The sequence below is a fragment of the Apodemus sylvaticus genome, chromosome 11, assembly GCF_947179515.1.
Source record: "Apodemus sylvaticus chromosome 11, mApoSyl1.1, whole genome shotgun sequence".
In the NCBI taxonomy this organism is placed as follows: domain Eukaryota; kingdom Metazoa; phylum Chordata; class Mammalia; order Rodentia; family Muridae; genus Apodemus; species Apodemus sylvaticus.
This window is the reverse complement of record NC_067482.1, coordinates 1,687,920-1,704,505: the sequence shown is the minus strand read 5'-3', so window position 1 is coordinate 1,704,505 and position 16,586 is coordinate 1,687,920. Positions and strand designations below refer to the sequence as shown.

The following is a 16,586-nucleotide window of genomic DNA, read 5'->3' as shown; positions in this document are numbered from 1 at the left end:
GGCATGCCTGTAAATCTCAACAGAGACAAGACAGACAGTTGGAGCAGCTGTCTGGAACTCATTGGCTAGCCAGTGTAGCAAATCAGTGACTCCCAGGTTTAGTGAAAGACCATGTCTTTTTTTTTGTTTGTTTTGTTTTGTTTTGTTTTTGAGACAGGGTTTCTCTGTGTAGCCCTGGCTGTCCTGGAACTCACTCTGTAGACCAGGCTGGCCTCGAACTCCCAGAGTGCTGGGATTACAGGTGTGCGCCACCACCGCCAGGCTGAAAGAAAGACCATGTCTTAAGGGGTAGCATACTGCACACCAAAACAACAAAAACAAACCTTACAGGATGGTGGCATAGTAACCTTTTTTTTGGGAGGGGGTCGTTTGTTTTTGCTAGGCAGGGTTGTAGCTCTGGCTAGTAACCTTTCCTATAAGGGAGTTAGTGTCAGCATTAATAGATTCTAACCAGTTTTTACTGCTTCCCTGGTTCTCTTCTCCCAAACACATCAATACATTGGTTACACAATTTAGTAAAAGAGCAGGATTCTCACATCACACTGTTGATTCTTTTGAAAAACTTAGAAAAAAAGGTGCTATGTTTTTGCCTGATTGCACATGTGTGCTGGGTGTCTGTAGAAGTCAGAAGAGGTTGGTACTGGAATTATAGATGGTAGTGAATTACCATGTAGAGTCTGGAATTGAACCCAGGTGCTTGTTGAATTTGTGAGCAACAAGTGCTCTTAACCCTGAGCTATCTCAGCTCCTGACATTTCTTGATCAAAAAAAAAAAAAAAAAAAAAAAAAAAAAAAAATCCCTTGCCCTGAACTGCCTTGTCCTTTTTAGATATGGGTTATCAGGGGCTGCAGAGATGGCACTGTCATCAGCGTACAAGTGCCTGTAACTCCAGCTACCGGGAGTCTGATCCACTCTACTGGCTTCTGTAGGATCCCACGTGCATGGCATGTATTTACCCACATACACTGTGTAGGTATCCAGAATACATCTTCCCGTGCCCCCTTTATACAACATTCGGTTTTACCTGGACAGGGCTTAAATGTAATACTGCTTTAGCTTATGACATGAGATTTCCAAAATGTGGGCAACCAAAAACCATGAAGTGGAAAGAGGCCCAAAGGTTTCTGTCAGTGTGAGGAGTGTATACAGATACCATGACTGAAATAAGCATTTATATTAACCCTGTATTAATCGTGGTTTTCTTTCATATACATTTTGTGGGTTTTTGTTGTCCTTGTCTTATTTTTTTTGAGACACAGTTTCTTTGTGTAACAGCCCCGTCTGTCCTGTACTCTCCCTGTAAACCAGGACAAACTAGCCTCAAACTCAGATCTGCCTAGCTGTGCCTCCTAAGTGCACCACTACCACCCAACTGTTGTTGTTTCTTTGAATTAGGGTGACATGTGGTGCACTCTGGCTTCCAATTTATGAAGGTCCTCACTCAGTCTCTGGAGCACTAGGATTAAAGGCATGCCCTACCACAGCTGCACTCATAACAGCTAATTATTGGTCAAATGTAGGAGTAACCTCAAAGGAGTTTTGTCTTCCCAAGATCAGTTAGCTGACTAATATTCAAGGATAACTTCCATATTGTTTTTAATAGATATTGCTTCCTGAGCCACATTCTAGACCTAAAGGATGGTAACATATGTATTTGTGTGTGTGTGTGTGTATACACACACACACACATACATACCTACCTTTTATATATATCTTTTATATGTATTCATATGGGTGCATGTGCTGTGATTTAATAAAGGGCAGAAGACAACTTTGTGGAGTCTGATCTCTCCTTCAACCTTCATGTGGGTCCTGGGGGTTAACTATAGGCTGTCAGGCTTGTGTGGCAAGTGCTTTATACCTAGTACACTTCTTGGGATAGAGGAGTGAACCTTTTGGACAACTAACTGATGGTCTTTGCATCTCTAAATCTTAAAGACCCTTTAGTAAAATATATGTCAGAGCAATGGAGCAACCAAGTACAGTGATATAAAAACTTGAGGGCTGAAGAGATGGCTCAGCGGTTAAGAGCACCGACTGCTCTTCCAAAGGTCCTGAGTGCAATTCCCAGCAACCACATGGTAGCTCACAACCATCTGTAAAGGGATCTGATGCCCTCTTCTGGTGTGTCTGAAAACAGCTACAATGTACTTACATATAAATAAAACAAATAAATTTTTTTTAGTGAAATTTTTTTCTTTATTGATATATTTTTTTATTTACATTTCAAATGATTTTCCCTTTTCTGGGTCCCCACTCCCTGCAAGTCCCATAAGTCCTCTTCCCTCCCCCTGTTCCTCCATCTACCCCTTCCCACTTCCCTGTTCTGGTATTCCCCTATACTGTTGCATTGAGTCTTTCCAGAACCAGGGGCCACTCCTCCATTCTTTTTGGACATCATTTAATATGTGGATTATGTCTTGGGTATTCAAAAACAAATAAATCTTAAACCAACAACTTGAGAGCTGTGGGCTTTCAAAATGGGAAAGGAAAAAATTTACTTAAGATTGACAATTTAAAAGAAGCTTTAAGGAGTAGACAATAACTATGACAGGTTGGTAAGATTTCTTTGATGGTAACTTTTATTATTTGTACACAGCTCAGTATACAGTCTGTTGTTCATTTAAGACGACTGTTCATGGCCAGGCGGTGGTGGTGCATGCCTGTAATCCCAGCACTCTGGGAGGCAGAGGCAGGCGGATTTCTGAGTTCGAGGCCAGCCTGGTCTACAGAGTGAGCTCCAGGACAGCCAGGGCTACACAGAGAAACCCTGTCTCGAAAAAACCAAATCAAAAAAAAAACCAAAAAAAAAAAAACCAAGATGACTGTTCACAAATATAGCATATAGTTCAATTTGAGTCACAATGTATTACACTCTAGAAGAGAAAACATTACATGCTAAACCAATATATTTTAAAATTTCAGAAAAAGAATTTTCACTGTAGGTACAAAATTACAGGTACTTGTTTTTGTTTTACTAATTTTAAGACATCATAATATTTAATGGTAAATATTCCTAAGTATATTTTGTTTTATATTTCAACAATGTTTTCTTACACTTATTTAGTCTGTTTATTGACATTCATGTAAAATAGCACATAGTCCAAATGCAACTCAGAACTATGATCTCTAAATTTTGTTAAACTACTGTAGTAATTTATACAATTAAGAACAAGACAAAAATCAGATCAAGTGATGGCTTACTTGATTTTAGTATAATTGAGACAGATCAAAAACCTCATATGAAGCAGAAAATACATTTAAAAATAAACATTTTGTTTTTTGCTTACAATTTTACTTTTTATGATTAATACAGGCAACATGGTTCTTAGTATCTCTTTTTACTTTTGTCTATAAAAATAAAATCTTTAACATTCCTAAGTTATTTGTTTTCCAATAAAGCTACTATTACCATTTTAAATGGCAGTGAGTAACTGAATAAGAATTCAAAAATCAGTGGCACAAATTACATACATATAAGATGATATAACAGATACAGTGTTAAGCAATTAAGAGTACAGTACAGTATTATCTGTATCTAAGAGGTAGAATTCTTAATCACAGTCTTACAGAAAAGACACAGTGGATTCTGCTTTATCAGTTATGGTACCTATCGCTTTTATAGCTTGCTTCTCTTATACTTAAAACAAAGTAGGAAAGAGGTTTTTTTTCCTCGTTTTTGTTGTTGTTGTTTGTTTGTTTGTTTTAGGCAATGATCTCATTGACTTCTCTCCTGCATCTATTGTAGGAGCTTTGTTTAGAATATTGGGGTATTTCTTGATCAGTTATTGATCATATATAGTATTTATCTCACATTTTGAAAATCCTCTGAATAGGGAAAAATAAATTTCTTGTCTTCTCCCAAGGGCCTGAGAAGGAGAAAAATATATCTCTGAACTATTCTGAGTATAAATTGTAAATGAAGTCAGTATTTCTCTAGGTATCATAATTTTGTGTGTGAGGTAGCAGGGTAGTGCAAGATCATTAATGCATAAAAAGAATTCCAGCAAAAAAAAAAATGTGTGTATTTATATATGGGCTCAATACCCAGATTTGACTGTTGGCTATCTCTGATTGACAATACATTTATTTATTTATTTTTAAAGATTTATTAATTTATTATATGCAAGTACACTGTAGCTGTCTTCAGACACACCAGAAGAGTGCATCAGATATCTTTACGGATGGTTGTGAGCCACCATGTGGTTGCTGGGATTTGAACTCAGGACCTTCAGAAGAAGGATCAGTGCTCTTAACTGCTGAGCCATCTCTCCAGCCCAACAATACATTTATTATAACACTACAATTGAGTGTAACTTAAATTCTGTTTCATAATGAACTTAAATCACTAGTACTTGAATAGGACTGTACTACAGACTGATAAACCAGAAAGGCAGGATGGTTTTGTATGTATTAGCTTTTATTTCTACATTAGGTGTTTATAATTGGGGATTGTTGTAATCCTTCAAAGTCAATACGTGACGAGAGGTAATTTTATGAGAGTTATAATAAAAACTCTAATAAATATGTATACCCAGTGCTAAATCTTATGGTAGGATGTATATTTCATAAAACCTATCTGAGCATTTATAATAAAAACAGTAACTAGAAAAGAAAAACTATGACAAATAAAATTTCTTCTAGGGAATTTTTGATCACCCTCCTTTGATCTGATTTCTATTATAATTGGGTCGGCAAGAAGAGCCCATCTGATTCCAGATGTTACACTTCTCTTTAGGTAAACTTGCTTGATCTGGTGTTGTCAAGTTTATCTCATTTTTTAATTCATGTTTCTGATGATTTTGAGAATTTAGAAAGGTGCTGTTTATTTACATTAATGTCAGATCTTTTCAGTACTGTGTCCCTCACACCTGCTTGTGATAATGCATTATCAATACCAAAAGCTGTGCAGAAACCAACATAATACTGCTGATGGATATTATAAAAATAAGTTCACCTTATCTCTAATCTTAGCTAATGTCTAGACAGAATGCATCTTATAAACCATCAACTACCCTTTATATATCTTATATCAAAGACAAGGCCTAATTTTTATGAGGAAAGAATGCCTTTCCAGTTTTAATTATAAAAATGTTAGCTTTTGGAAATATAGACTAAGTATATAAAAACTAATACTTGTGGATAGTATTTCACATTATAATTAACTTGTACCTGCCACATGTATAGAGAAAATTCTAGGTAAGAGCAAACTGGTGGCATGTTTATGAACATTGTTAATTCATTTCATTCATATATGATATCTGAGAAAGATTTCTAAACTTTGGAAAATAGTCATTATGGCTTCATTCAATTAAATCTCAATTTTACATGACATCTTGTTTTATACTTAAGTATTATTGGGTCAATAAAGTTATTTGGACATAAAGTGATGATTTTCCTTTTATATTAAAATTTACATATCTTATACTTACATACATTTCTGAAAATGTTATGGGAAATATGACTAACATCTTGACTGTAACAGTGTATTAGAATTTTCTACCTCCTCTTTTCAATGTGAAGTAATCTCTGTTGGAGCTTTAAGTTCTACTTTTCCTCTTATCTTCGAATAGACTTTTCAGCGTATAAACCTGAATAGCTGACACCACCACCATGACCATCAGGTTAACCACAGACCAGAAATTGACTCTGTCAAAGTTGCTTTCTTGTATGTTTCGATCTCGAGCTTCAAATGCTCTAAGCAGAGTTTGTATGTGACCACTTTTACTTAGTCTGGACTTGATGCTGTTGATGGATTCCTGGAGATAAATACAATAAATTTACTATTAAAAACACTAAGAACAAGTTCCATAATATGCTTCACGCTAGTTCTTAAAAAATCAAAACAATTTTTTAAATAGATGGGAATACAATTTAGTTAAAGGGCAGGTATGACTTGTATCACCTAAAGAGTCCCCATGAAGTTTTAAAAAGGTAAGGATGAATTTAAATCTCTGTAACAGAGGAATAAAGATACCAAGAATTGAAAAAACAAGGTCAAAGTATTTGAGTTGTATAGCACTGAGACTTTTTCTATTTTTGTTTCTTTCAAAATAGGATTTTTCTTTTTTATCTTTTTAAAGAACTTTTATTTATTTATATGAGCACACAGTAGCTGTCTCTAGACAGCTAGAGGGCATCGAATCCCATTACAGATGATTGTGAGCCACCATGTGGTTGTTGGGAATTGAACTCAGGACCTCTGGAGGAGCTGTCAGTGCTCTTAACTGCTGAGCCATCTCTCCAGCTCTAAAACCAGGTTTTTCTGTGTAGCTGTGGCTGAACTGGAACTTGCTCTGTGGGCCAGGCTGGACTTGAACTCACCCAGATCTGCTTGCCTCTGTCTCCTGGGTGCTGGGATTACAGGCCTGTGCTACCACTGCCTGGCAGCAACAGAGCTTTTATATATATTATCTCTCTTGTAGTCCTGACAATTTTACTTAATACATTTTTGTGTCTATAATATTTTACTGTTTGAATGTTGGTTATGTCATCCAGGCAGGGTCGATGTAATTACACACATTATGATAACAGAGTCTGGAGTGATATAAGAAGCACAAGTCATGGAATGCCAGCAATACCTCTAAGACCTGTGAAATCTCCTTCAGATTTGTGAGACAAAAGTCCATTTTGTTTGTTTTGTTAAACTGCACTACTTCTGAAAAAGGGTATTTTCATGATAGGATTCATTTAAGATATGTGATTTGAAAAACTACTAAAATGGTAAAACATAATATTGAGACTTGAAATGATATAAAAAAAATTGCAAAACCAACAGTTTCTGGAAAATATAGCTAAGAATGCTTAGTTCAATCCCTGACATACCGTAGAATACTAGCTGCTGAATTGTCATTACTTATTAAAAGGTCCTACTAACCAGGATATCTTCTAGTTTCATCTCCAGGACATCGGTGTTAGTAATATACTTTTTCCAGTCGTCTTGTTCGTGAACCTCTTCTCCCATGTTATCCAGAATCAATTCAAAGAAGATCACCTTCTCAGAAATGGTGCTGAATGTGTTATCAAAGCAGAACATGTAGTCACCATCTTCAGTCTCTATACTACATTTTAAAAAAAGGGCACACTTTTAGTTTTCTGTACTTCCTATTTGGGAAACAACCTGGACACATGTATTCAAATATTTTCAAGTTTCACACACTTGGAACTTACTTGGTCAATTATGTTATGTTGATCTAGTTTTTTGAGGAGGGGTCTGGGAAAAATACCATTCACAGCTGAAATACATGATAAGTCCTAATAAGCATTCATATTTATACTTTATTTAAATAAATCCTATATTAAGTCTTACTCATATGCAACTATGACAACCAACCTACCCTTCAATTGAAATTATTCTTTAAACTGACTTTTAGGGTTAGGGGCTAGGGGTTTGGGGCTTGGGATTTAGGGTTTAGGGTGAGGATTAAAAAAATTAAAAAAAAAATAAACTGAGTTTTGTTTAATTTTCAAAAGGAGTGATTGTTAAAACTGGAGAGATGGCTCAGTGGTTAAAAGACCTTGCTCCCCTTGCAGAGGACTATAATTAGGTTCCTAGAACCCATTTCTAACTAGTTTTAAGGGATCTGACATCTTTTTCTGACCTTATATTTGCTTTTATAAATCAGTGAAAGGGCTTTCTTTCATGTTTTCAACACATTAAATGTATTTTTTTGGGGGGGGGGAGACAGGGTTTCTCTGTGTAGCCCTGGCTGTCCTGGAACTCACTCTGTAGACTAGGCTGGTCTCGACCTCAGAAATCTGCCTGCCTCTGCCTCCCAAGTGCTGGGATTAAAAGCATGCACCACCACTGTCCAGCTTATTAAATGTATTCTTAAAATACAATTTACAAAGATAAGGAACTTTACTCTCTGTGGGATTATTTGTACTGAAAAATTGCCATTTACATCAAATTAATCTTGGTCTTGCTGGTCACTATGTCTGTAACTCCAGAATTCAGGAGTCTCAGGTAGGAGGATGGGTGTGACTTTGAGGCCAGTCTACCACACAGTGCGTGTATCCCTGAGTAGTTTGGAATTGGCTATGTAGACCATGCTAGCCTTGAATTTACAGAGATCCACCTGCCTCCGGCTCCTGAGTAATGAAATTAAAGGTATCCCTACCTCCCCCAAAAAATTCCTATCATCTTTACAATAGTTGACTTGGCCAGAGTTAATTTAGTGAAGTGATTTCTTGCTTTTCTTTTTTTGCTGTTGTTTTGGAAACAGGTTTCCTCTGTGTAGCTCTGGATGTCCTGGAACTTATTCTGTAGACTAGGCTGGGCTCCAATTTACAGAGATCCATCTATATCTGCTTCCCATGTGCTGGGATTAAAGGCAAACCACCACAGTCTGATAAGTGATTTTCTAAGAAGCTCTGTTTCCTGTCCCTTTTGGTAGAGAAAAACTCTACAAAGGAAAATTCTCTGCATGCTACATGCTAATGATATTTACTACAGTTACCCCCAAACAAAACAAACACCAGTTCTTGAAAGAATGAGAAAGTACTGCCTACTCTTCAGTTAACTACTCCACAAGAGACTGGAGAACACTTTAACAAATTCATCTAAAACCAGCACAGATATGTTGGTGTGCCTACTGAATTAAAAAAAAATCTATAGACTCAAAAGTTTTCTATATAGTCTTTTTTTATTGAGCCAACGAGAAACTGTAAATTGCAAAGAACCTGACATGTATTCTTACCTGAATCTTATTCCACACAGAAGGTAATTTTCTTTAGTAAGATAAGGGCTTAGTTATGTCTAGAAAGTTTCTCACTAGATAAACCTTTCTGGATACATTTACACTGACTGCCATTCAATTTTCAATTTCTCAAGAGAGACTTCAATTGGGATTAGAGTATCTAAGAAGGGAGAGTGGGGAGTCAGAGCTGTTCTTTTTGCTGTTGTTCAACATTAGAGTCATTTTTACATCCTTCTAATATCTTTAATTCATCATCTTTATTTAATTGGACATTAACTTGCACCTCCTCAGCATTTTTTGTCTATATTTCTCTTTGGTTGTCATTCAGCATTCTATAATTATGCCTGACAAAGGCAGGCTCTTTAGTGAAATTTAGATCTATTTAGCACCTGTTCATTTTGGGGCAAGAGTCATAAGAGAATGCTGAGTGCTTACTGCAATTTAAAAAGGCCTAAAACAGTCGGGTGTGGTGGCACACATGCCTTAGACCCAGCGCCTGGGAGGCGGAGGTGGGTGAGTGGGGAGTAGCACAGTCAACATGGCAAGCTCTAGGGCAGCCAGGGATACATTGGGAGACCCTGTCTCAACACAAACCAACACACGTCCCAAAACTGTTCAGTGTGGATCCTTTGACCAGCAATATTCCTTCATAGTGTTCGGGTTTTACTGTTGTGCCTAATCATTACTTTAAGGGAGGTTGCAGTGAAGCTACTGAACCTGACCATTCCATGGGTAGAAAAGTAAAGCCTACTCAACTGCCAAGGCTCCCTTGCCAGTTATAAGGGGTGTGTTGCAGTGGGAGGTAGGAGCAGTGGCTGGAACAGCCTAGGAACCAGTGTGGAGCTTTCCTCTGCTGGAGGCTTATTTGAGTTAAAAGGGAACTAGATGCCCTTTCTGAAAGTAGTTCACTGTAGTTGGGGTTGGGGATGCAGATAGGGAAGTAATGGCTTTACTTAACAAAAAGAAACCCACTTATTTAAGTAGCAGTCCTATTTACCTAGTCAGAGTCTAGCTTGAGCTTAGCCTAAACTTCAAGCCATGACATTGTCTTTTGGGGGGGGGCACTTTGGACCTAATAAGGACTGTCTGCATTTTCTTACCAACTCAGCTTTATGATTATTGCCATCTAACATCAACTATTGATCTGACTCGTCCCTCACCCCCTTTAAGTTAACACTAGAAAAGTACACAAGTCAAACTGCATTTTAGTTTTGCTTATGATTATTTGTGTGAGGGTTAAAAAGGATTCTTAAAGTTTTCTCATTTCTAATATACTGATACAACAATTAAGTCTCAAGAGGTTTATATTATTTTCTAGAACTCAAATATGACCTGTGATAATCATGTTTTATGTTAATTTCACTTTATTTCTAGTTTTCTTTGAGCATTGTGAGTAGTTTTACATTACAAATTATTCAACACTCATTACATTGTCCATAATTTTGCCACTATTTTCATATAGTGTACCTCTTTTGATCATTATTACATTGGAAGTTGGTGTAATTGGTTATTTCTAGCTAAAATGAAGAACAAATAGAGTAAGATGATGACATAGCTTGTTATGGGCCAAGATGAGGCTTGGTTGGCCTGCCTTCCTTTTGGCACTGGAGATTAAACCTAGGGCAAGCACTCTACCACTGAGATTCATCTCCAGACCAAAAACTTGGTTTTCTGAATTTCAAATTAATAGGTTTTTCTATAATACTGTTCAGAGTTTGCCTGTATTTTTTCAAGCTCCTCTTTTTATTTGGATAGAAAATTTCTCCTAAGGCTTGGCCCCATAAAACTGTTTAGAGGTGACTGGATCATAAGTGTTGTATGAACTATTTGGAGGTAGGGCCCACATGGAGAAAACAGATTGGAGAGTAGCAGTAGTGTGTTCTTGAACCCGGCCCCTTCTCTAGCTATTTTTTCTGCTCCATTTGCCATGAAGTGAGACACTTTGCTCCTCTAAATGTTCCTACCATGATCTTCTCTGCTCATTATGTATGTGCCTATGATAAAGTGGAACATAGTAACTGTGCTGGTTTGAGTGAAAATGGCCCCCAAAGGTTCATAGGGAGTGGTGTTATTGAGAGGTGTGTCCTTGTTGGAGGCAGTGTGCCAGTGGGGGTAGTCTTTAAGCTTTCAAATGGTCAAGCCAGGCCCAGGGTCTCTCTCTTCCTGCTGCCCGCTGATCCAAATGTAGCCGCCTCAGCTGCCTCTCCAGCACCATGTCTGCTTTCGTGCTGTGAGCCGCTGAACCTGTAAACTAGCCCCAGTTAGACACTTTCCTTTATAAGAGTTGCCATGGTCATGACAGTAACCATAAACTGAAATCTATGAAATCAAAAATTAACCTTATTTCCTTTAAGTTGACTTTCTTAGATACTTTGTCATAGCCAGAACAAATACTGGCGAATAAGGTAGGGAACAATTTTAAAAGGGTAGAAAGAAATGATTATTTCCTGAGAAAAACTTTCTATCATACTCAGCATATATCAACATATGTATTGATTTTTATGAAACTGTAAAACTAGTTGATGACTCTTCAGCGTGTCTAGCCTGTACCCCAAAGACTGCCAATGTCAGAGGATGGTTAAGAATGTAGCTCAACACAAATAGCAACTTGGGAAAAATATGAAATTTCTTTTGTAATTCTTTTTTATAAGTTGATTATGCAGTTCTTGAGTATAAACTCTGGAGATTATATTACAGTGTCAAAAGGTTAGACACAGCTGAATGTATTCCAGGGGGGTGTGATACTGATCCAAAAAGGTCAAGATCCATGCAGCAGGGTGCATCTCTGTGAGTTCAAGGCCAGACTGCTCTACAGAATGAGTTCCAGGACAGCCAAGGCTCTCAAAAACAAAAACAAAAACAAAAAAAGCTAGAAATCATGGTGAACCTTCAATTCTAGAATCCATGAGGCAGAGGCAAGCAGATCTTTAAGTTCCAGTCCAATCAGTTACATGATTGAGATCCTGTCTCAAAACCAAACAAAACCAAATATGTTTTTCTTAGCCAAGAAGGCAGATATAAACTGCCACAATAGATGAACTAAAGCAAGGGAAGAAATTAGCTGGGTGTGGTGTTGTTCTTGGTGGTAGACACCTATGATCACAGTCATTGGGGAAGCTAAGGCATGAGGATTCCCTGATTCCATGAAACAGAGTAACAGACTGTAGTGACAGGCAAACAAATTGGACATGAGGACATCTCCATTTGGAAAAATGGCCCACTATCAAAGCCTGTTCAAAACCATACAGCTATGTGGATGTGCTGAGTCCTGGTCCTCTCTTTCTGTCCCTAGAGTCAGCTAAGCGAACGCAAGGTTGATCACCTGGGCATGGAGGCCTGCACCTGTCACAGTAGTACTTAGGAGGCCAGGTTTAAAGAACTGCTGACAAAAAAGTGGCAGAGGAATGCCTTGTTGGGCATCAGTGGGAGGAGTGGTCTTTGGTTAGGTAAAGGCTCAATAGAGGCTCCAACAAAGGGAAATGGATGGGGGTGGGGCTGGGGGTGGGTGTAGGATGAGGTGGGTGTGGGGGGGAGGTGGGAGTGTGTCGGTAGAGGGGCATATACAAGGAGGCAGGGGGTGGGAGGAGGGGTAGGGCATCTTTGGAGAGGGGGGCTTTTGGGAGGGGGGAAATTGGGAAAGGTTTTACCATTGGCAATGTAAATGAAGAAGATACTCAATAAAAAAATAAAAAGAATTAAAAAAAAAAAAAAACCTGAGTTCCAGCCAGCCTCCACCCCCACCCCCCCAATTCCCCCTAGGGTCTCAGTCAACTTACGTATGAACACCATCTGATTTTCTTTGTTCAAAAACTAAGGTTCTGCCCTCTGGAGAGGCAAGGTGGAAATCAATATCTAATTCTCCTCCATCTAAAACCTATATAAGAGAAAAATATATATTACAAACTTTGAAAATAGAACGTTCTATAAAAGCCAGGAGGTGGTGGCACATGCCTTTAATCCCAGCACTTGGGAGGCAGAGGCAGGCGGGTTTCTGAGTTCGAGGCCAGCCTGGTCTACAGAGTGAGTTCCAGGACAGCCAGGGCTACACAGAGAAACCCTGTCTTGAAAAAACCAAAACCAAACCAAAACCAAACCAAACCAAAACAACAAAAAACAACCCCCCCAAAAAAAACCAACAAAAAAGAAAGTTCTATAAAATAAACCATGTGATATAAAGATTTTTAAAAGATTTTATCTATTTATGTATTTATTGAACACAGGATGGAACTCACTATGTAAATCAGGCTTGGCCAGCCTCTGCTTCCTTCAGAGTGCTGGGACTGAAGGCAGGCATCCTCATTTAAAAGAGGTGCACATGGAGGCCAGAGGTTGACATCCGGCATTGCGCTTCAACTTACTTTTTGAGACAGGGTCTCATAACATAGCCCAGGCTAGCCTTACCTTATCTTCTTCCTCCCTTAGCCTCCTGAGCATTTACAATTATCCGCATATGGCACCATGCTTGCTTGCAAGGAAAGTTTTGATTAACAAAATTTCTTTTCTCACCTTGACTCTTTCACTAAACCCATAGCTGGTTTCCCTGTGTCTATTTTTGCTTCCTTTAAACCTGCCTTTCACAGTCTACCTACCTATCTGCTTAAATCTTAAATGGCCTTGCAAAAAATAAGGGAAAAGGTATTTATCATAAAACACATTCATGGTCCCTTCTCTGTTGCCTAGCAGTGTGGTCTATTTCCTTCCTTTGCTACTCTTACCCTAAGACCTTACAGTCTTCAAAGCTAAGAAAAACTCAGTACTTATAGTACACCCCTGAACACTGAAGCTGCACATCCTAAAATCACAATATCTACTCAATTCTTCCCTTTTCTAAAATTCCTTGGATTCTTTTTCTCATTTTCAGATTTATTTTTATTTTCTCCAACAACCTTATTCTCTGAAAAACCAAGAAATGATTATACTCTAATAATATGTAATCCTGCTTTATTCAAATTACCTGTAGGATATGATGGTTCACGATGTAATACCAGTCCTCGGGGGACTGAGGAGAAGGACTCCTGTGAAGATCTGAGGCTAGCCTGGGCTAAATATTGAATTCAATGCCATGGGATACATAGTGAAACCTTGTCTCAAAAAACAGAGCAACCAACCAGTCAACTACAACCTACCAAAACCCCTCAAACCTAAACAAAGTCTGCCTATGAACCCCAAACATCCTGGGAACCAGGATTCTCTTAATTTGTTCCTCCTCCCTGCACAATTCCTTGCATACATTAACTGTTCAGTAAATGCTAAACTTTTGCTCACAACTGGAAATCAAGAAACATTAAGCTGTAACCTTAGTTTTGCTGAGATTTTGTATGACTTTAGATACTTCCTGTAATTACTGTAAACTTCTATAAATAATTCCAAAGGTTTCTCATATAAAATTCTACATAAGATTAAAAAAAAAAAAAAAGATTTAAGCCAGGCAGTGGTGGCACATGCCTTTAATCCCAGCACTCGGGAGGAAGAGGCAGAGGCAGGTATATTTCTGAGTTCGAGGCTAGCCTGGTCTACCGAGTGAGTTCTAGGACAGCCAGGACTACAGAGAAACCCAGTCTCCAAACCCCAGGCTGGTCTCGAACTCAGAAATCCACATGTCTCTGCCTCCCAGAGATTACAGGCTTGTGCCACCACTGCCCAGCATTATTTGATTGCAAAGCGATGGATATACAGTCGGGTTGATAACGCACCACTATATAAAGCAACAGATTTCAACATCTGTTTTACAGATCTTTGCATGGACACAATTCAATACTTCCTCCCTCCCCCCAAGACAGGGTTTCACTATGCAGCCTTGACGGTACAGAGATCCACCTGCTTCTGCCTCCCGAGTGCTGGGATTAGAGGCGTGTGCCACCACCACTGCCTGGCCACAATTCAAAACATCGTAACGATTTTATAATATTGGGATCTGATGAAAGTGGTGGGAGTGATTCAAACAAGTGTCCTTACTTCGTCCAATAATAAAGAAGAACGTTTATCAACCCCTCTCTGTGAACTTCTCAGAACTGTGGGGTATGTAAACTAGCTTTAAATGGCTTGGGGGAATTAAGAAACAAAGAGTAACGCCACTGACGTCACCAGTGCTGGCCCCTTTCCGACCAGAGGAAAGGGAAGAGGGAGGGTAGGTGTCATTTTAGGACTGGCCAAACTCGTGAGTGCCAGGATCCCAGGAGCCTCGCCTTGTACGCCTGCGCCAAGCAGGGCAGCTTCCCCGTAGACCCTCGTCGATTCCCCTCGGTCGCCGTCCGCAAGTTTTCCAAGCCGGTGAGAGGCGACCATGTGGTGCGGCCACCCCTCCCAAGGAAAGTCAGCTCCCCCCTCCCCCTACACTTACTTGGTACTCGATCTCCAACGACCCCTTCAGGGGCATGGGCTGATAGAAGCACTCCTTCCGGCCGGCTGGCAGCGTGAACGTGAAGTCACTGTCCAAAGAGGGTGTGAAGCCGGCCGCCCCGCGCAGCAGCGCTACGAGCAGAGCGGACAGGAGCAGCACGGGGAATGGCAGCCACATCCTGCCGCCCATCCCTGCCGATCTCTGACTGCAAGAGTTTAGGGAGGTGCGGGACACTGGCGCCTCCGCTTTGAAATCCCGATCCGAAGGAACTACAGGCAGCGGAACACCTCACGCTCTCCTGGAAGGTGGAAGCACGGTCTTCCACTGGGCCGGGAGAGGGCGGGGCCAGCGGCCCCTTTCTGCTCCCTTCTGGGTTTCGCATCCTTCCTTCACAATGGACGTGTCGGTTTCGGCTTCCTACACACACGCCAATCAACGTTGGCGGCGGTAACGATGGGAAATGTAGTCTGATGTGACCTCGGCGCGCCGCCTGTCCGCGCGTCTAGCCACATTTCCCGGCATGCCCTGCGCTTGGCGTCGAGTTTGCGGTCCCCGCGTGGGGGGCGGGGTCGCGGCCAGGGAGGCGGGTCCCAACGGCTGCCGCGGCGGTTCGAACTCGGAGCCCTTGGGGTTCGCTGGTTCTCGTCTTCGAGAGTCAGAGGCTTCCACGTCGTGGGCTGCAAGAGTGTCCCAGGCTTCCGAGCACAGAGGAGCCTCGCGGTGCGCCGTGGTCTGGGGGACGCTAACCCCGGCTGCTATCTGGGTGGTGAGCAAATGCCTCCTGGTTGGAGCCCGAGGGGCTTGTTTCTCTTGGGATGGTCGACCTGCGCCTGGCCTGCTTGTGACGCGGTTTATTTGAGGCAGAGTCGGAAAGGAGGCTGCCCAGTTTCGCTCTGCTCCCTGCAGGCAGATGCAGGACCTCTTTCTTGAAATAAAATGCTGTATAAAACCGCGTACTCGTTCTCAAGCAGAAAATCCTGTCACAGGATTTTTACAGAGTATAAAGTGCTTGTCCTTCCCTCGATGAGTGTGCGTGTGTACACCTAGAACGCATTTTTCACTAGACTTGAAGATACTGTTGTCAGGGCCGCCCTGTAGCTAAGATGATAAGCCTTTCTACGTGCACATACTGCAGGTAAACGGCCCTCAGGAAAATGAGGATATTTAAATACCAGACGTATTCATTCTGAATGGCTAGAAAATTCTTAACGTGAAAATGCAGAAATGGCTGAACGTAAAAACCTGACTTAAATGGTGCCCTACTTTACTAAACAGCATTTTTTAGCCTAAAGTTTCTTACTTTCTCTCCTTCATTATCCTGTATGAAGCTACAGATACTGTTGAATAGATGTGCAGTAGCACGGGGACCTGAGCCACTAACTGAATGGGAAAGTCTTCGAACTTAAGCCCAAGCAAATTTGTTAAAAAATAAAACTGGATACAGGACAGAAACATTTATAGCTACAAAATATCTCATTTAATTTTAGGCCTCAACTTTTTCCAATAAGGGAAAAGTTTTTTTATCAGTCCACCCTACTCCTGAGAA

General features: G+C 40.2%; 2 protein-coding genes and 1 long non-coding RNA gene across 3 annotated transcripts in view; 1 reads left to right on the top strand and 2 right to left on the bottom strand.

Moving 5' to 3' along the window:
- Positions 1-2,560: 2,560 nt before the first annotated feature.
- On the bottom strand, positions 2,561-15,430 carry Tmed5 (transmembrane p24 trafficking protein 5). Its single transcript, XM_052198337.1, has 4 exons — positions 15,041-15,430; positions 12,477-12,574; positions 6,879-7,062; positions 2,561-5,760 (listed from the first exon to the last, which is right to left on the bottom strand). Exons 1-4 carry the CDS (start codon positions 15,227-15,229, stop codon positions 5,542-5,544), a joined length of 690 nt encoding a protein of 229 aa, XP_052054297.1. The 5' UTR covers positions 15,230-15,430; the 3' UTR covers positions 2,561-5,541.
- LOC127695977 (uncharacterized) overlaps positions 2,561-16,586 on the bottom strand; it is a 114,720-nt gene continuing 100,694 nt past the window's right edge. Inside the window, exon 2 of the long non-coding RNA XR_007980151.1 lies at positions 2,561-2,680. This is a non-coding gene — a long non-coding RNA (uncharacterized LOC127695977). The remainder of the gene's footprint in view (positions 2,681-16,586) is intronic.
- Ccdc18 (coiled-coil domain containing 18) overlaps positions 15,633-16,586 on the top strand; it is a 120,535-nt gene continuing 119,581 nt past the window's right edge. The window contains exon 1 of the mRNA XM_052198339.1: positions 15,633-15,806. The gene's annotated coding sequence lies outside the window, so the exon portion shown is untranslated. The remainder of the gene's footprint in view (positions 15,807-16,586) is intronic.

What these genes read in the sequence shown, in the direction of transcription:
- Tmed5 (XM_052198337.1), bottom strand. Translation starts at nt 15,229, where the DNA reads ATGGGCGGCAGGATGTGGCTGCCATTCCCCGTGCTGCTCCTGTCCGCT. An exon ending in AAATCAGATGGTGTTCATAC is followed by an intron (nt 7,063 to 12,476) that starts GTAAGTTGACTG and finishes TTTAAAATGTAG; the next exon opens with TATAGAGACTGAAGATGGTG. An exon ending in TGAAACTAGAAGATATCCTG is followed by an intron (nt 5,761 to 6,878) that starts GTTAGTAGGACC and finishes ATTTATCTCCAG; the next exon opens with GAATCCATCAACAGCATCAA.